This window comes from Rutilus rutilus (genome assembly GCF_951802725.1).
Source record: "Rutilus rutilus genome assembly, chromosome: 10".
NCBI lineage: Eukaryota > Metazoa > Chordata > Actinopteri > Cypriniformes > Leuciscidae > Rutilus > Rutilus rutilus.
In genome coordinates, this window is record NC_140215.1 from 35,967,155 (window position 1) to 35,987,824 (window position 20,670).

At 37.6% G+C, this 20,670-nt stretch overlaps 2 protein-coding genes and 1 long non-coding RNA gene across 6 annotated transcripts in view; all 3 read right to left on the reverse strand.

Annotated features, from left to right (window-relative positions):
* Positions 1-1,175: 1,175 nt before the first annotated feature.
* Positions 1,176-3,024, reverse strand: LOC311298886 (disintegrin and metalloproteinase domain-containing protein 23-like; the record flags this gene model as incomplete). Its single annotated transcript, XM_084422214.1, has 4 exons — positions 2,867-3,024; positions 2,621-2,732; positions 1,359-1,427; positions 1,176-1,303 (listed from the first exon to the last, which is right to left on the reverse strand). Exons 1-4 carry the CDS (start codon positions 2,960-2,962, stop codon positions 1,176-1,178), a joined length of 405 nt encoding a protein of 134 aa, XP_084278340.1. The 5' UTR covers positions 2,963-3,024.
* Positions 3,025-7,516: 4,492 nt separating this feature from the next.
* LOC311298813 lies at positions 7,517-11,455 on the reverse strand. Its single transcript, XR_014629001.1, has 3 exons — positions 11,405-11,455; positions 9,872-10,800; positions 7,517-7,616 (listed from the first exon to the last, which is right to left on the reverse strand). It is a non-coding gene; the product is annotated as an uncharacterized lncRNA (long non-coding RNA).
* A 5,405-nt stretch (positions 11,456-16,860) lies between these two features.
* LOC311298684 (NACHT, LRR and PYD domains-containing protein 1 homolog) overlaps positions 16,861-20,670 on the reverse strand; it is a 29,483-nt gene continuing 25,673 nt past the window's right edge. For 3 of the 4 annotated variants that reach the window (XM_084421815.1, XM_084421816.1, XM_084421814.1), the window contains 2 exons: positions 17,378-17,494; positions 16,861-17,174 (listed from right to left, as the gene is read on the reverse strand). In XM_084421815.1, coding sequence (XP_084277941.1) covers positions 17,126-17,174; positions 17,378-17,494 — 166 coding nt within the window. In that variant the 3' untranslated portion in view covers positions 16,861-17,125. The remainder of the gene's footprint in view (positions 17,175-17,377; positions 17,495-20,670) is intronic. The other variant, XR_014628979.1, reaches the window with a different exon arrangement.

The following is a 20,670-nucleotide window of genomic DNA, read 5'->3' on the forward strand; positions in this document are numbered from 1 at the left end:
TGTCCTGGGACCTAGCATTGGTCCTGGGAGTGTTAACAGAAGCTCCATATGAGCCATTAGAGTCAGTTTCAGAAAAAATGCTGAACCTCATGGTGAATCTCACTTTTGTAAGATGTTTGTGTTGCGGGATGTTTGTGTTGTGTTGTGGCAGGATGGTCCTCTCCGCACACATTTATCAGGTACTTTAGTTTGGATTCAGATTCAACCCCAAGGTTTCAAGGTTGATCTGGTATTAGCCCATGCTCACAGCTGTCTGTGCAGAAACACAGCCTTGTGGGGCAGGCATTGTCCAGTGGCGTGACGACATTCATATTAAAGTTTCAATCACGTCAAGCCATGATGTGCCGTTGAGTTCCATTTGAAAGGTAACACTTCAGGTTATGTATGTAAACTGGCTCCCTGAGAGGGGAACGAGATGCTGCTTTGTGTCGTACCATGCTGCTTCGCTACGTAATCATGTTCAGCCAATCCTCAGTTGACGTGTAAACGTGCTTTAGAAACCAGCTCACACAAAGCGTTCTAATAGTGTCAAGCCATGAGGTGCCATCTAGTTCCCTTCTCAGGGAACTGGGTTACATACATAACCTGAGGCATTCACTGCTTTCATTAGAAGCTTAGAGCAATCTGGCTGTAGGATTTTCTGATGATCAATAATATTTTTCAGAGCTTTAACCAATATTCCTTTTTATTTATCATATGCAGAATTTTAACATGAATGATAAACTAAACCTTGTGAAAATCAGCTGTTAAAGACTATTGCGGCTACGGATACTGATGAATGTGAATTACTACTGTAGGTTGCAGACTCACAATCAACTTGCTCTCAAGTGCTCATGGACCAGCTTTGACTGTTTCAATATGGCGGACGGGTAATGCATAGAGGTCTGTAGAAACAGTTGCTAATTATTCAGCAGTAGAATACTGTAGCTGAATTTAATTGTACATTTAATTGCATAGAACATCTATTACAATTTATTTTATTTAATTGCATAGAACATCTATTACAATTTATGTAATTACTGTCTGAAAGTTTTAAAGCTCCCTAGCTTTGCTATGGATGCCAGTTTGGTGAATGACAACTGAAGTTGTGTGTCATTTTAACATGCAGGTCAGGATTTCAGCTGGGCCCTACAAGCTGGTTTGAGGTTCTGCTGCAGTGAAATTTAAACCAGGTTTTAACGCTCAGAGTTCTGCATTATTTTCCCTAGCTCTCCGTTGGCATCTGCACAGCGTTTCTCTCCTGTTACGGCATCTGCAGCAGAAACCCAAACCATATCAGTGTAAGCTGCAGGTATAGTGTTGCCTAGAGCGAAGAGACATGCAGACTGGTGCTTACTTAAACCCCCAGCCCGTCCCACCCAGGACTATAGCTGCCACCAGGATGGCCCCTGCGATGGACCCTATGATGAGATTGGTGGCACTAGGACCTGTTTGGGCAAGTGTAGGAAAACGGGACATGAGCTTTGATTTGCTATAACTCAAAATATCTGTTCCAGCAAAACAGATGGTGTTTTAAAAAGATTCAGCATTTTATGCCATGTTTGAGGTTTGTTATTACAATTCTTCCAGTCAGCCCTAATAACACTGCGTGTAACGACAACGCATCAAACTGTGGTTGGTCACTTCACATGTTGGTCAAACTAGGGATGGGCATTTTTTAAAAATATTTTATTTTAATATTTGGGGTCATAAATAAGAAATATTTGACTATTCATTTATTTAAATTACGTTTGAGAAAGACGTTATTATTTTATTCATCAAGCTGAACAAGCTTACCTTTTGGACTCCCTGTTTATGCTTGTTCATTCTGCTGATCATTGTTCAAAAGTTTGGCGTCAGGAAGATTTTTAAATCTTTAATTCAGCAAGGATGATTTAAATAAAGTATTTATTTTATTTTATTTTATTTTTATCTTAATGGCCCCAATTCTTTGAACTGCAGCATATCTATGTTTGCCTGTAATGGCCCTGCCTCACTGTAAGAAAAAAAAAAAAAAAAAAAAAAAAAACTGAAGAAAAACAGAAAAAGGTCCTAGTATAGTTCTGCCAGGATATTATCTGTTAAGTTTACAGACATTTCCTTTAATGCAATGCGTAATTCAAAATATGGGCAAAACACCTGTGAAAAAAATATGTGCCCTATTTTCACAGACTTTTCTTAGAGTGCAGTTTCCCTCTCTCTGATGTATTCTTTCCTGTCCACTGGGTGGCGCTTGTCTCTAATTTTGCCATTATGATTTTAGGAAATGTGTCATGTAATAACTTGTATATTTGAAACACATATACCGGTATGCACTGCAGTGGACAGACAACTAAACTACTAAAATGACTATTTCTACTAAAACAATAATAGTACATTATAGTTCAAAAGTTTGGATTCAGTAGGATTTAAAAAATAAATTATACTTTTATTCAGGAATGATGCATTCCAAAATGATAGTGCATTTCCAAAACTAAAGTGAAAAAATCTATCCAAACCAACTTCTGAGCCTCAAAAAAGTCGATCATGAATCCATTGAAAATAGAAAAACTATTTAAACTGAAATCCCTCCTGCAGTGTTTTATGAATGAGCTTTTGTATGTGTAAGCATATGTGTTTGTGTAGGAGCAAAGCAACAAACCCTTGGGTTCCTCATCTTCACTAGGGGCCGGTTCTTTTGGAGGGTCAGGCATGCTACAGTCTGTCCCCGCCCATGTTGTGTCACATGTACAAGCCGCCTCATTATTGCACACCTGTTAAAATTTAAAATCGCCAAAACAATGCATAAAATACAAATCACAGGAATTATTTCTAAGTATTACTTTCTAAGTATAATGAGAAATTGATTTTGGAAAATCTACATGTGTGTATACGGGATTGTTCTCACCCCATGACTGGAACAGATGTGTCCGTTGTGTCCGGTGGGACAGGAGCTCAGGTTCAGATCCTGAATAGGGAGACACTTCCTGTCCAGACACATCATTGACGGACCACATGGAGTCCCATCCTCCACATAACCGTGATCAGTCTGATCATCCAGCAAGACGTGACCACCGCTGAGAAAACTCTCTCTCTGTGTGTGTGTGTGTGTGTGTGTGTGTTCAGATCAGAGCGTTCTGATATTGGCAGCATAATCGGTCCGTGTACGTTTTGATAGTTTGATTTCCAATTTGAAATGAAATAAGCAGAAACGAGAAAACGGCCCCTTTATCCGCGAAAAAACGAGATTTCGGCTTGAGTTTTCGTTTTTTAGTTTCACAGGCAAAAAACGAATAAATAGGCTTGTTTGAGATGCGCCTTGCCTCGCCTGAAATGTATGCGAGAGTAGGCGGCTGCAGTGAGAGGAGGAGTGAAAAAAGAGCAGGCAAGCCGGACAGTTCTCTCTTCACGCAGTGGATCTGACACCTGTGAGATCAAAGATGGATATCGCGGGATTCACGGGATTCACGCTCGTGCACAGTGTTGCCAATAAACTGGATGGAATTTAAGTTCTGTTGCTTCTATATGAAAATAAATAAAATGAACAAGACACCCAAAGTACTTGTTATTTAATTCCATTCCAAATACATGTTTATCAATTTTTTTTCTTTAATACAGACATGTGTTTTTTTTTTTATAAAAAAATAAATTGCATAACCCAAAGAGATCGCACTGTCAGATAGTTTGGGAATATTCACACATAACATAGGCTATACACATAAAACATGATATTAGAGTTTTAAAATCAAACATTTTAAAAGACAACAATACATCGCAGTTGTTTAAACCAATGAGCATTAAGCTGTGTCGTCAGTAAGTCGTTTCCCATCATGCTTTTTATCAGCGCAGTCGGTGGAGAGCAACTGCGCCCGACTGCAGAATCCGGCACGTGCGCCTTGCGCTCGCGAGAGATTTTTGACGTACGTCAGCATGACATCAGAGCAAGGCGGACCGCACTCGGACACATTTCTAACCGGCATGCATCTCGCGGTGATCACCGGTGATCGATTCTGCGCAGATTTTGCTCATCTCAAACAAGCCTAATGACTTCAAAATTCGTTTTCCACATGTGGGCGGCCTGACACGCCCCCTTCCGCCGATTGGTCAAGCAAATCTGAGCATGTGACGTCATCAGTTGTCGCTCAGGTCAGGTCTGCTCAACAAAATAATAGTCCTCTACTATGGCTACAGATTCTTAAACTGTACAGGGCAGGTCCTATTGGGCTTTACACGTTTCACAGAAATATTTACATCAGAAATATTAATTATTAGTCTGCCACCAGCCTGTTTTATTTAGCTGTGCGGAGTTAAATCTGCTGACAGCGCCGAGCGGGAGAGGCTCACTGACCAATGTTCAGTCAGCAGTCAGAACTTTTCTGTTAGACGCTCCGTTTTGCCACGGGATGGTGATTGCAAATACTGTAATGCCAATCGGCTGAGGGTGGGTACCGATGATGGTGAAATACATTTTTACTGAAGCTGTAATCATAGCCGCGACCCGCGAGAATGAGACAGATGATTGACAGGACGATAGCGGAGGCAATTAAAGGCGCAAGATAACTTCTGTTAACAAAAACATAAATAAATAAAAAGTTTAATATAAGTGACTTTGTCTTTGTTTTATTGTTTTTGTTGGTTTTAATCAAATCATTGTGAACCACAAACTGAGCCTTCGTTTTAAAGGGCAATTTCCAAATATATGTTATTTATTTGTTATAATATGGGTATTTTATAATACAGCATAAATAAAAACAAACACACGTAATATGTATGCCTATAGGCAAAACACCACAGTTTTTTGGTTTTGTTCGTGTGAACTTTTATCCCCAACCATATTTCTTCATGGGCTCCACGCCAGGGGTCACGCTCAGCACCCCTACTTCCCATGGTACTAACTGTAATTATGCTGACCCAGTTTATATGTAAAATCTTTGGTATATGTAATATCTAAAAACACTTTACAGTGTGATGGAAATAAACTTTTCTTAAAGCGTGTTGTATATCACCACAGATTTATTGACACCCTTCTATCTGTGTTGTATACTGTAATAGACAATTGTCCAGCAGAATGATGAGGTTTTTTGTAAGAAAAACATTGCGAGCAAATGTTGAATTGTTGTTTGAAATATAAATCAACAACGTAAGAGGCTTTAGGCTGTCTGATTAACTCTGTATGAACAAACTCCCAGCTTTGCAGTATAGGTGGCACAGAAGCAGCATCTGACCCTGCATTTAGATGTACATTACACACTGTCTAATGCAGCTCAAAGGAGGCACTGTGAATTTGCATAGCAATTTCATTCTAAGAGGCTATTAAATGTGAAGTGACAACATGAAACACTACTTTCAATATATAAAAAAACACCAGTAGTTGGTGGCAAGTCAGCCTGATAATGATTGAATACCAATTTACTCATTTAGGCTCACAATAAGCAGATTACATAATTATACCATGAAAAAAAAAAAAAAAAAAAAAAAAAAAAAAAAATATATATATATATATATATATGTGTGTGTGTGTGTGTGTGTATATATATATATATATATATGTGTGTGTGTGTGTGTGTGTGTATGTATATATGTGTAAAGGCAGGATCACCTACTGGTGGAACCCAAACGGAAGTCCAGTTCTGGCTGTATAATCAAACAATAAAAACAAAACAATGCATGCCATCAAGAACATTTATTGATTCCACAGGAACTTGATCCAGTTTCCCCCATTTTTACTAATAACTACTTTGTGTTCATTAACTACTTTCCGTTTGGGTTCCACCAGTAGGTGATCCTGCCTTTACACATATACATACACACACACACACACACACACACACACATATATATATATATATATATATATATATATATATATATATATATTTTTTTTTTTTTTTTCATGGTATAATTATGTAATCTGCTTATTGTGAGCCTAAATGAGTAAATTGGTATTCAATCATTATCAGGCTGACTTGCCACCAACTACTGGTGTTTTTTTATATATTGAAAGTAGTGTTTCATGTTGTCACTTCACATTTAATAGCCTCTTAGAATGCAATTGCTATGCAAATTCACAGTGCCTCCTTTGAGCTGCATTAGACAGTGTGTAATGTACATCTAAATGCAGGGTCAGATGCTGCTTCTGTGCCACCTATACTGCAAAGCTGGGAGTTTGTTCATACAGAGTTAATCAGACAGCCTAAAGCCTCTTACGTTGTTGATTTATATTTCAAACAACAATTCAACATTTGCTCGCAATGTTTTTCTTACAAAAAACCTCATCATTCTGCTGGACAATTGTCTATTACAGTATACAACACAGATAGAAGGGTGTCAATAAATCTGTGGTGATATACAACACGCTTTAAGAAAAGTTTATTTCCATCACACTGTAAAGTGTTTTTAGATATTACATATACCAAAGATTTTACATATAAACTGGGTCAGCATAATTACAGTTAGTACCATGGGAAGTAGGGGTGCTGAGCGTGACCCCTGGCGTGGAGCCCATGAAGAAATATGGTTGGGGATAAAAGTTCACACGAACAAAACCAAAAAACTGTGGTGTTTTGCCTATAGGCATACATATTACGTGTGTTTGTTTTTATTTATGCTGTATTATAAAATACCCATATTATAACAAATAAATAACATATATTTGGAAATTGCCCTTTAAAACGAAGGCTCAGTTTGTGGTTCACAATGATTTGATTAAAACCAACAAAAACAATAAAACAAATACAAAGTCACTTATATTAAACTTTTTATTTATCTATGTTTTTGTTAACAGAAGTTACCCAGCAAACATTTGGACGTTTAATGACCGTTGAAAAGACGTCCGTCCGAGACGTCCCGTCATGGTTGAAAAATAGTTCCAAAATGAAAGTTGAACCGACGTCTTTGACGTCGTCTGGCCGTGAATTCCACGTTTTTTCTGCGCATCCATGGACGTCTAAATGGTTTTTTTTTTTTTTGTTCTTCTGGATGTTTATAAGATATATATATATAATCCTGCATATAAAATAATCACACCCATATTGTGTAACATCGTGAAAGGCAATCATTAAGTCTATTTTTACACATCTGAACTTGACAAAAGTTCTAAAAAGGTCCAAAATCGGTCCGGTCAGACCTGAACGTCTATAAAACCGTTTAATCACGTGTACATCAACACATTATTTGTGGACTGAAGCAAAAAATAGTGCTATAATTTAGCACAACATTTTATTGTGAATATTACATTTGAAATGTCTTCCAGTTGTTAGATATAATACAATATGGTAAATTCTGTGGTAATGGCATTTTCTCTAACAGTTTCACATTAAGGTTAAGCAGACATTAATCAAACCAGAATATAACAAAAGTACAGGAACAGTCAATGCATTCTATTTTTAGAGTCTTTCTATAATATTCCACCATTGATGAATAGAAGTCAGAGCTGTGGCAGTACTAAGTTTCAGTTACTAACAGTCTTGCAGTACTGTTAAACAGCCACAATTAAAGGTTTTTAGAGTCTACAAAGTTTATGGCTTTATGGTTTTTGTTTTATGGCTCATTTTTAAATCCACCACCCTCAGCTGTTCCTGGAGCGTTCTTCAGGTGTTCCTCCACTGCTGCATCAATGTCTGAGTCTGTAGCATTTGGGCTCCACCTCATCACAGCATCTGAGGAAAGAGAATATGGTTTAAAAAAAAAGAAAAGGGCTAATTTCTAGGCAAAACTTTTTTTTGTTGTTGAAAATGTTGGAAAATTACGGAGCCCCCCTAGTCCCACTTTGTCAAAAATAAAATAATTATAACTATCTTGTGGCCTCAAGATACTATCTCGTGGCCTCAAGATAGTAACTCGTGGCCTCAAGATAGTAACTCGTGGCCTCAAGATAGTATCTTGTGGCCTCAAGATAGTAACTCGTGGCCTCAAGATAGTAACTCGTGGCCTCAAGATAGTAACTCGTGGCCTCAAGATAGTATCTCGTGGCCTCAAGATAGTAACTCGTGGCCTCAAGATAGTATCTCGTGGCCTCAAGATAGTAACTCGTGGCCTCAAGATAGTAACTCGTGGCCTCAAGATAGTAACTCGTGGCCTCAAGATAGTATCTCGTGGCCTCAAGATAGTAACTCGTGGCCTCAAGATAGTATCTTGTGGCCTCAAGATAGTAACTCGTGGCCTCAAGATAGTAACTCGTGGCCTCAAGATAGTAAAGTGTCTGACACATGGACCCTTTGTTATTAAACTGGACCCTGTAGTGCAATACTTCACATTCTGTGCAATATTCTATGTTTTAATATTCAGTGTGCAATATAGTTTGCTGCAGTTCTGCTTCTATTTATTTACTAGTACTGTAAATCTTGTAGGCTGCATATCCATAGTCCTTTATTATTATTCTTCATATTTATAGTCTATATTTATACTTTTCACATGTATATACTTGTTTATTTACCAACTTCTATTATTATTTATATTCCTTTTAGAGATGCACCGATTGATTGGCTGGTGACCGGAATTGGCCGATTTTCACGTGATCGGCCATGACCGGCGACTGGCCGGTCAGTCTGACATGCCGATTTTATGCCGGTCAAATGCACTCGGGCGCCGCATGATTAACCTTTTGAGCTGTACGGTCTCATATATGGGATTGTTATTTCTGTGCCCCTGAGAGTACGGCGCCACATTTAGAATGTTCAGTGACGTCGCATCACTGCCAGATCCAAACTGTGCTTTCGCGCATTGGCTGGCGCTGAGCCAGAGTCGGACGCGTTCAGCGCTGTCATATATCACAACTAAGCAGTGTTTTCAACCTAATGTTTATTTTAGGTTTCAGATATTTAAATACACATAAGCACGAGTAAAACAATACATTTGGAGTTTGTAAAATACACACTGATGTCTGTGGAAGCAGCAATAACAATCTATTCAAATATAATTTGCCGACATGTGTTATTCATATCAGACAAACATAGTGCAAGACAAGGAACTATAAAGTTTACTCTATTCTTCTCAGTTCACCGGCCACGTTCTTGCATTTATTTCGGGAGAAACTGATGAATTCACGTGCTGTAAATCCGACTGACAGGACAACATTGCAGCGCCCATCTCATGTTATAGATCAAGATTTAAGATTTCAAGATAAAGGTTTTTAAATGACCAAACACACTCATTTACACGTATTTGAGAATCGGAATATCAGATAGGCTAGTTAGTTGATGACATGGTAAGCAAGTTTGTGAATATTTTGAATAAAAAAGGAAAAGCGAAATAAAAGCGACACATCTGTCATACAGTATTATTGTGGCTGCGGTGTATCGCGTGACGCGTCGCCATGGAAACATTAAAGGGAACGTTCGCCTTGAAAAAACTCACTTTCTCGTGGCCACGAGTTACTATCTTGAGGCCACGAATTAGTATCTTGAGGCCACGAGTTAGTATCTTGAGGCCACGAGTTACTATCTTGAGGCCACGAGTTACTATCTTGAGGCCACGAGTTACTATCTTGAGGCCACGAGTTACTATCTTGAGGCCACGAGTTACTATCTTGAGGCCACGAGTTACTATCTTGAGGCCACAAGATAGTTATAATAAATTTTTTTGACAAAGTGGGACTAGGGGGGCTCCGTAGAAAATAACCATGTTATTTTACTGCATAATAATCTTATGCCAATAAAAGATGTTCTGCATTAAATGTGTTCGAATAGTGAAAAAAAACAAAAAAAAACAGCATTACCCTCTTCAATACTGAGCCCTTAAGAAAGACCCTTCACTAGGTGTGTAACTGTAAAAGTGAAAAGGACATTTCTGATAAAGACAGATGGTCTTTTAAAGAATGTCCCCGGAATAGATAAAAGTTAACAATAAAAATGACATTAATAGACAAGGAACAAGAGATTATTTTATTTTTTTTATGTCATAAGGCCAAAATTACCTTGAATTACATCGTACAAAGTGTAGCGTTGAATGACTTCTTTTGAATTTGGCCACCACTTCTCATATTGAAAACCGCCATTAGAGCATTTGACATGATTCTGTGAAAGAAATTACACAGGATTACTTCACCTCAAAAAAAAAAAAAAAAAAAAAAAAAAAAAAAAAAAAAATCCAAGTAAAGATCAATTTAGGGGAGACTGAATTGACAATGAGCGAAAACAATGGTATCAATAATCATTCAATACTTGGTTAAATACTTGTACTTCTAACAAAGGTTGACAACAAACTCCAAATAAGCCAGTGTTTTAAACACACCATATATAGTTCGTTAGTTAAATTTTATTTCTGTGTCATGCCAAACATTTGGCCCATCCCACATGGGATTACAAGACACCACAAACTTATTTAGCAAACATATTCCGGTCGCATATACAAATCATTCGGAGAAATACATGAATACAAATATATATACATACACATATATACACACACACACAGCATATACAAACAAATCCTCGTCTACAGATCATCTCGATAAAGAGCTTTTTTCCTCTTCTCCCATGCTTTCTCAAGATAATTGGCTAATTTATATGTTTCACATGTGAACAGCCATCTCAGTCTTTAAGCATCATCCATATTTACCAAATCAATCTCTGATTTTATCTTCCAAAACAAAAAAAACAAAAAAATCACGCTGTTCACAATAATTAGAAATATATAATATTTCTTTCACTTTCAGTTGACATGGGGTAAGTGCTCCTTGAGAGTCTGGTGCCAGTTATTTCAAAATGTAAAGATTTGTAAAATGTAAATTCAATTTTGGATAGGACAACCCCATGGCTGTAAAAGACCATTAGCACACATACCCTCACTTCTGTGCTCTCTCCCGAATGCAGCGGTCAAGAGGCAAGACAACATTTGGAAATTCTGTTAATGAAAACAAAACACACACAAACTTAAATAAGAGGGTAGTTAAATAAAAACAGTAAACAATATTGTTTTATTTTAACTACTTTGTGGATGTAGCAAAGATTTAGACTTCTTGTAATCCAATTGGACATAGTCAACTATTGTAGCCAACTAGCCATATAATAATCATTCACAATGACTAAATCCAAGGTAGCCAACCCTGGTCCTCGAGAGCCACTCTCCTGCTTGTTTCCAAACTATCCCTGCCCTACTTCCTGCTGACTAATAATGGATCAGGTGTGCTGTCAGTCAGAAGCTGGAAGGGCAGGTATAGTTGGAAAACAAGCAGGGCAGTGGCTCTCGAGGACCAGGGTTGGCTACACCTGGTCTACATATTTTAAATTGTGAAGTGATAAGACTGCTGTTCAAATATACACTTCACAGTGTAATACTGCATTAGTTACTATATAATTAGCTGGCTGTACTTTAGCTTTTTCTTGAGCAATGACAGACATTTTAGGCTCTATATTTGTAACTGTATGAACAATTATTTAGAAAAAATGTATGTTTGCATTTAAGGTATATTGTGTATAAAATAAGATGCAAATCGCAAAGTTCTCACATAAAATGGGGTGTCCTCTGGGACTGGGATGATAATGCAGAATTTGGAACTGGAGACATTAAAAACAAATGGGTGAAAAATATTTAAGGTAAGAAAGGACACTTTAATCAATAAACACCATAACTATATGGTAAAAAAAACACACCTTTATGAAGGACATTAAACAAGAAACAAATGCAATGTCTCTTTGGTTCTGCCAGAAGGCCTGGAGAAGGATTCCTGAACTCTATGTCTGATAGATGGCTGTTCGTTATGTGACCCTGAAAGAAAAATGGAAACTTAATGTAATTTCGTCAAGTACAACAAACAAAATCAGGTTTAAAAAAATTCACTTAAGTGATTACAAAATTGGTAATCTTAGAGTATGGTTAGAGAGCAACTTTATAACAGAGCAAACCTGAGCCAAACACATTAACTGCCTTAATATAGAGAGCACATTAATCTGCCCTCCAAGTGACAATAATACACTCACAATACATTTCAAATATGATCAAAAACTGAAGATTCGTTCTTTGCATACAGACAGGATTTATATTCATTATGCAAAGAGGCACGGCCATAAAGCATTACTTAAGTATTTAAAGCTGAGGCCATAGGTGAGGAATCAGGTAAAGTTAGTCTCCTTCCTGATACTTGACTATTTTCATTGTGCATTAACCTCACCTGCACAAATAGTTGATTTTATGGTAGTGTAAGATATAAACACAGTAAATCACAGAAACGTTTTGGGATATTATGTTAACATTTATGCAAAACACCTCCTGACTCTTGAAATATCCGAAATGGTCCGAACTAATAAACGGTCCGTAAGCACAAACGAGTAGCGCAGTTTCGTTCCGCTTTCATTTTTTTTTTTTTTACCATTCGCTGCTGGGCAAATGTTGCGGTGGCGCCAGCGCGACCTATAACAAAATTTGGTCTCACCGGCAGAAAAAAATTAGCCTGGTTCTACCAGACTCTCGTACATTTAATTTGTACTTGTAAACTCTTTGTAAAGAGTCTGTCCCCTCTCCATTGACAAGCGTTAACTTCATTGAAGGCGGATACTCTGTTGAAGCAGAGAATGTCTAATGTTACATTTATAATACAAAATGTACTTACCCAACAGCACATTTTTAGTAATTCGGCAACACAACAATGCACCCTCAAATCCTGCTCGCCTCGTGGTTGCTATGCGTGGCTGCAGAGCCCGTCTGGTGGTTGTAGAAAAACGGGAAAATGGCTACGTTATCGCGAGATAATATATCATATCGTTGGATTTTGCAATATCGCGAGATTTGCTACAACATCTCGGTGGCACAGTTTTGACCTGTAAAGCACGTCAGTGTACGTCTTTTCGAACCTCTTAAAACTACTTTGGGCACTTAAATTAATTATTGCAGTATCAACCAGTGTAAGCATAATTGCATATTTCATAAGGATTTCATAGAGGGTCATGATGGACTATAAATGCACGTGTAAAGGACGTCACCTACTGGACGTCCACTTAAAACGACTAAAATGCAGTGGCTTTGCAATCACTTAACCACACTGGGCACTTTGTGATTATAATTTATTTAAACAAGATAAAGTAAATATATTTACTTTGTATACAAATCGTGTATTTCATATAAAGATAATTCCTGTTTTTTTCTGTCTTGCTAGACGTGTAAAGGACGTCAGTGGACATCTATTCACAGCATGGACGTCTTCACAACCTCTTAAAATCTAATTGGGCAATTAAATTAATTATTGCAGTATTAACCATGCAAGGATTAAGCACAGCTTTTGCATATTTCACAAGGATTTAATAGAGGGTCATGAATGCACGTGTAAAAGACGTCGCCAGGTGACGTCCTCTCACCCGATACACTATTTATTGAACTACATGTAGCTAAAAGTCAAAATAACAATTATACATGCAACCCCAGATAACTGTAGACATGTACAAATGTATCTGAATGCATTTTTAGGAAATGTTCGGTGTTACATATCTTTACCGATTTATGCCGTCCTACCGCGACTATTTTTGGCCAGGGACACGACGTTGCCGTCGGACCAATGTTTGCTGGGATGTCACAGTGTCTGGTTGGTGTTCCCTGGTTGTCCTCTAGAGGTCTCTCCCCATACCGTCACCACATCTTCATGAACTGCAATTCCCACAATCCTTTGTTGGCACTTATCACTATCATTGCACTCAGCTGTTCTCACTTACCTTGTCAGTATTTGTGTATTTATACCCTGCCTGTTGTATCATTCGTTCTGGTATCCTTCTATTGTGTCACCCGCTTCTCTGTGTTTCATGCCTGTTTATTTTCTGTGTTTTGGACTGCTATATGGATTTCGATAGGGATGTCCCGATCAGGTTTTTTTGCCCTCGAGTCTAGTGGTGGGCAGATCGAGGCTTCGTGAAGCAATGAAACAGTTGAACCAAATGGTCCATATTGTTTCGAGGCTTCGAAACAATCCGACACCCGTCTCAACGGTGACACCTAGTGGTCACTTGCAGGTGTTGATCTGAAATAACCTTGACGAGCCATTAAAAAAATTTGTTGTTTTTTTGATTATTGTATTTTTCTAATATGTGAAGCTTGTAACCTATAGGCTCCTCACTGTGCATAATGTTATTTTGGTCCTGCAAAATGAATATTAATAAAAGAAATCAAGCCACAATGTCTCACTTTTTTAGAGATTTTTATAAAAAAATATTAATTTCTCTGCTGTGGAAGGACTTAGCCTACTTCTTTTTTTACAGATAATTTCTCCAGCCTTTGAAAAAATCCTCTCACAAGGGACACTTGTTGCTGGCATGCAAAGATATTTTTTATCTAGGACATACAAATGAGGAAAGATTACTGCTCTCTCTTTCCAGTAAGTTAGTGGATCATGAGTTCTGGGCAAATACGCAAATTTCAAATTCTCCTCAAATGGCGCATCATGGATGATGTATTGTTGCAGTAGGCTAGCTGCCGATCACAATACACACATCTCACTTTATTTGGGGTTTCTAAACGGAAATGCTCCCACACCACAGATGTACGGCATCTCTTCTGGGGAGCCTCCATTTTATCTATCCATCCAAATCTATCTATCTATGTATCTATCTATATGAATCTATGTATCTAGATATATATCTATAATCTATCTATCTATCTATAATCTATCTATGTATTTATATATGTATCTAATCTATCTATATATGTATCTATCTATTAATCTAGCTGTCTATATATATTTATATCTATGTATCTATTAATGTGTCACTATATGTATACTCTGTCTGTCTCTAGCCTATCAGTCAATGTGTTGTGTAAATTTAAATGTAAGCCTAAATAGCCTATAACTAATCAAATCGCACTATGTCACTATATCACCAAAAATTCGCTATCTCAAAATCAAACTCCTCTCACAAAAACCCACAAGGTTAATATGCGTTGATTTCACTTTTATACAGATGTGCGATTGTGTGGTCTGTTCCCGCCCGTGTCAATCAAACGCTGATTCGGCGGACCACACCTGATGAAACACTTAGTGAAACACTTCGAGGCTTCATTTGGCCATAGTCACGTGACATGGGTGTTTTGAATCACGCTTCGGATCAGTGTTTCGAAACATCTGCGCTTCGGGATCTCTCAAAGCTTCGGAACGACTGTTTCGCGTCAGCCATCCCTATCTACCGATACCGAGTCCCGATCCGATACTTCTATAATACATAAAAAAAGAATAAAGAAGAGCGAATAAACAGATCCAGGATGTTCCTCACTTCTTTGAGGTAGCTTGAACAATCAAGTAATAAATAACATAAATTCTTCACTTTTGCAGGGCTTGAATTTCGGTGCGGGAATTTAAACCATTCCCGCAAGGTTAGCTTTTATAGTGCGAGAAATTCCCGCACAAATATATTTGCCTCATCTCAGAGCAAATGATTAAAAAAAAATTCACAGATGCGAGAAAAAATCTCTGTCTTCCGCTGAGCCCTAGCTGTAGACAGATCATTTGTTTCACGCTGTCAATGCAGTGGTCTGCGTTGCGCTGATCTTATTCACACTACTGAACTCCCTCACAGGATGTCTTTCGAAAGAGTAGGGGTGTAACCCCGGCATCCTGGCCAAATTTGCCCAGTGGCCTCTGTCCATCATGGCCTCCTAATCATCCCCATACCGATTGGCTTCATCACTGTCTCCTCTCCACCAGTAAGCTGGTATGTGGTGAGCGTTCTGGCGCAATATGGCTACCGTCGCATCATCCAAGTGGATGCTGCACATTGGTGGTGGTTGAGGAGATTCCCCCTTCTATGTAAAGCGCTTTGAGTGCCGAGAAAAGCGCTATATAAATGTATTGAATTATTATTATTATTATCATTATTGAGTGTAGGTGCAGTATTCTAACATTTTGAGTCATAATGAGCTGTTTGTGAAGAAATTATCCGCTTCCAAATTATGTCATTTTAATCAAGAAACTGAAACATTAAAAACCATTTTGCTCTTTATGGTGTGCGAGTGATAGAGCGCGGCAGCAACGAACCAACTGATCAGCTTACAGCGTAACATTGAATGCTCGGCCGAACAGCTGATCATAGCTGTACAGGGCGCCTTATTATTATTTATCTCCATAAATATATCTAGTAGTAAAGCTAATGCAAGGGCTAGAAATCTATTAATCTTTTGCTGATACTTCCTTGTCATCATGGAGAGCGCAGTTCATGGTTGCATAGCAACGACAGACGCCACGGAGAGCAAGCGCTTGTGGAAAGAAGGAGACTTTTTTTCACTTGGTTGTACACATCTAGAGCGAAAATAAAAGTGCCACAGTGTTTGCAAAGCCAGTAATGTGCTTTTAGGAACTGCACTCCTAACTCTTACTGTCATCACAGTAGTAAGTTTCGCAGAAGGAAATGTATGTTTTTCTTAATGAAAACTAACATCTCTACCTTGTCAGGTTTGAGCCTGTTTCTGTTCTCATCAAGGACGTTTGCAACGGCACTAAAAAGTCTCTCACTGTCCACAGAGCTGCAGGGGGCACTGAGATACTGGGTTGCAACTGCAGCCATAGAATAACCTCCAGACCGCAGACATCCTCGCGCTTTCCGCTTCAAGCTGCTTCCGTGTTCTACTTTGCCGGCATTTAACCAATAGCGTCTCTGCAACAAAGTGATGTCATGCCGCACGCGTTGCTGTTTCCGTGTGGAGTCAAAAGGGTCTAACTCTGTGCCACCGCATAACTATAGATGTGTTAAAAAATAATGAGAATATATATTCATATATCCGAGTCCTGATCGGGAGGTAACGTCCGATTCCGATCGAGTCTGAAACCACGTGATTGGGCCCGATTTCTGATCACGTGATCGGATCTGGACATCCCTAGATTTCGACCTTTGCTTGTTACTGGATTATACAGATTACCCTAAATAAAACTGCACTTGGACTATTGCCGTTTCGTGTGCGTGTCGTGTCGTGACACTATATGAAGCAAATCTCAAATGCTTGATAGTTTATATTTTCTTCACACATAAACCATACGCTCTAAAAAATCATTCTGCTCTAAAATATTACATTTAGTCAAAGCATCAACATCGTAAAATTCTGTAAAGCTGCTTAGAAAAACACCAAACAAACAAATTGACACACAGCTTTTATGATTACAATGCATGTAAATGACTTTAGAGTTGTTTGGTGTCTTTATTCACTTCCACAGCTCCAGGTAAAGATGCTGCAGTTTTCTCCGAGCTCTAAAGCTGTACCATTAGTTCCAAAGTTTTCTCAGTTGTATCATTAGTTCCCAAAACAAGGACCTTAGAAATGGAGAGACAAGAGATAAATCATGACAGAGAAATATGAACAAGCTGACCTTTAGGATAGGATCAACATTTAGTATGCAATGTTCAAATGAAATTGTATAAATCATAAGAAAACCTTTGTGTTACTGGCTCGTGTCATATTACAGTTCTCATTTTTTATTGGTGCTTTCTTAGTGTTAATCTCAGTCTTAACTTACCTTCTCAAAGTCTCCATGGAAAAGCCCTGGTCATTCAGAAGAATCTTCACCTTCTGGTTGCAGTCAAACAGAACTTTATAATCTGTGCATTTTTGAGAAGGTTTATTGCAAGTGAACCTTCATAATCAGAAAGCACAGCATCAGTACAGAGTCTTTAACAAACCTGATATTTGCTTTTAATTATTGTTATAACAATAATTTGTGTGAGAAACAGATCAACATTTAAGTTGTTATTGAATTGTTAATGAACTATGAGATCTAGAGCGGATGTAAAGAAAACTTAATTTATGAATAACAATTCTCAAACTTTTGATTTGTTCCTTACAAAAAGGTATTATGTATGGAGCTTTTAATATGACAAAACGATTTGAATTTAAATTGTGTAAATTTGAATTATTTGCAAGTGTAATCTAACAAAATAGAATTTTAGGTGGTAGTTTAAATAGTTCTGAATTTGATTTTTTTTAAACGAATATTGAACATTTGAAATTTAACAAACTGAAATGTTTTTATGGCTAAAATTTATAGACATGTATTTTCAAACAGCTAGTTTTTTTGTTCTGAATTCTTATACTGCAAATATTCAGTTTAAAAAAATACAGATTCAAGTTTTCAAGATGAAGAAATTCGGAACTTCAAATTCAGTTTTCTAAAATTCAATCTCAAAAATTCAAACTCAAAAATTCAGATCTTACAGAAAGTAGGCCACAGGTCATCCACAGGGAAGAGTAAAGGATCTCGGATAATTCGAACAGAGCATTTTTTGCCGCAAACGCGGTGGTGGTTCAAGAGAATCCGTGTATCTTTCATTCAGTCGTTTTTTTTATTTAATATTAAGAGTAGAAAAATTAGAAAACAGCTTGAGTATTAGATTTCTAATATTCTAGTAATAATAGCCCCTGCAGCAGTTGCACGGAGCTTACAAAACTCAACGCGTGTATTGCAACTATAGGCTACATTTAATTTTCCCATCAAACAACTAGACTAACGAATGGCTCGGTACAACAGAAGAGCCTAGAAAGGGCTTTTTCTCTGTATAGACCAGCAGTTGGTCTGAATTTGCTATAACCTATGGCTAGCCTATTTTCTGGACTGTATAGGCTAAGTCACGTTTTATCATGACACACGCTGTGATTTATTCCAAAGTGACTCAGGCATATATAATGCATTTAAATCTAAATGTTGACTTTCAAAAGTAGGCGCGCCAAGAAGGCTATTCTCTGTATTTTGGTTCATTTTTGTTGTGTGCCAGAAAGATCTAAAGAGACCGAGACGCGCTAAAGCAGCGCATCATGTTGTTTTATTTATTTTTCAATGGCATTATATTTTTGTAGTCATTTTGAATGTACACAAATAAAAATATACATTTTACTGTTTCGAATGATGTCATATTATCTGTATGACTATAAATAACAGAGTATTAAGTTATTTCCCAGCAGTGGAACAAATCCAAGTGATAGCGCTCGCGCATCGCGCTCTCATAGTATCAGTTCTGGCGTTGCTTCATATCGCAGACTGCTCATTATCAAAATGAAACACAGTCAACCAAACATATAAAAAGTTATTCTGCCTAATTTAATTGGTCTGTTGTACAATATAAAGGGCAAGCTGTGCCGCACACAGTCCTACTCCAAACATTTCCCTTGCTGTGAAGACGCTGATTTAGCCTATAGCCTACGTGTATTTTGGGACTTGACTGAAGTATGATGCCTTTTTATTTGTATTATAATATAATATATTAAAATACTTAATCTTCTGAGTTTTATGACGTAGGCCTTGTGTGTTTTATTTTAATCTTCTGAGTTTTATGATGTAGGCCTTGTGTGTTTTATTTTAATCTTCTGAGTTTTATGATGTAGGCCTTGTGTGTTTTATTTTAATCTTCTGAGTTTTATGATGTAGGCCTTGTGTGTTTTATTTTAATCTTCTGAGTTTTATGATGTAGGCCTTGTGTGTTTTATTTTAATTAAAATGTATTATAATTTACATCTCAAAAGGATGCGCTTTGTGCATTCTCTGACATTACATTTTTTTATTTCATTAATACTGAGTATCAATTGATGTTAAACAAAACTGTGTTATTTTCTATGGCAACTAAACTTCCAAAATAAATAATAATAAAATAGTAAAAAAAAAGCTCCGCAGCTTTTCCACACAGATTTTGAGAATTGGCCAGCTAAAAAAAAAGGCCAAAGAAGTAGACTAACGGCTAGTGTCCGGGACATGCGAGGTACGTTCATATTTATGAAATAAACATAACTGATTTTGTCTACACCTAAATACATTTCCAAGGACCCCCTAATAATAACAGTGATTAAGCCCAAATGTGGGTGGGGGTGAAGAACACAATGTTTGTTTGTTTTTTTGCCCAAATGGTCTCCACTCTATGCATTTTGTAATAATACAGTAACATTTTTAACTGACCGTATTTGCCAGAAAATAAGTCGCATGCACCTGAGTGCAAGTCACACCGGATCATGTTGAGAGAGAAACGCGCGCGCGCGTCAAATCGTCAAAAAACCCCGCATTTTAATATTAGCCTATTCAGCAATAGTGTAAAAGACCTGTAAATAAAATACAACATTTACATGATAAACACTATTAACATGTAGGCTATGTGTTGCCTATTTTACTTTCCCTTACTGTATGACAAATCCTTAAATGAATGCAGAAAACAACAAGAATGAAAAATAAGTAGCAATAAAAAAATATAGGCTACATAGCCTATAAAAATAGCCTATATTGTGCCCTTTATTACAAACAACATTTAGCCAATTTTAAACACCAAGCCTAAACAAATTTATTTAAATCGAAATGGTCGCGCATCACTAATTCAGTCAAAAGTTTTCATATTTGCAATGTAACATGTGGATGCTAACTATTAATATTATAATAATAATAATAATAATAATAATAATTTGTTACATTTATATATCTGAGACCTCAAAGCGCTTTACATAGTAGGGGGGAATCTCCTCAACCACCACCAATGTGCAGCATCCACTTGGATGATGCGACGGCAGCCATATTGCACCAGAACGCCCACCACACACCAGCTTACTGGTGGAGAGGAGACAGTGATGAAGCCAATCAGTATATGAGGATGATTAGGAGGCCATGATAGACAGAGGCCAAGGGGCAAATTTGGCCAGAATGCCGGGGTACACCCCTACTCTTTTTTGAAAGACATCCTGGGATTTTTAATGACCACAGAGAGTCAGGACCTCGGTTTAACGTCTCATCCGAAGGACGGTGCTCTTTTGGCAGTATAGTGTCCCCGTCACTACACTGGG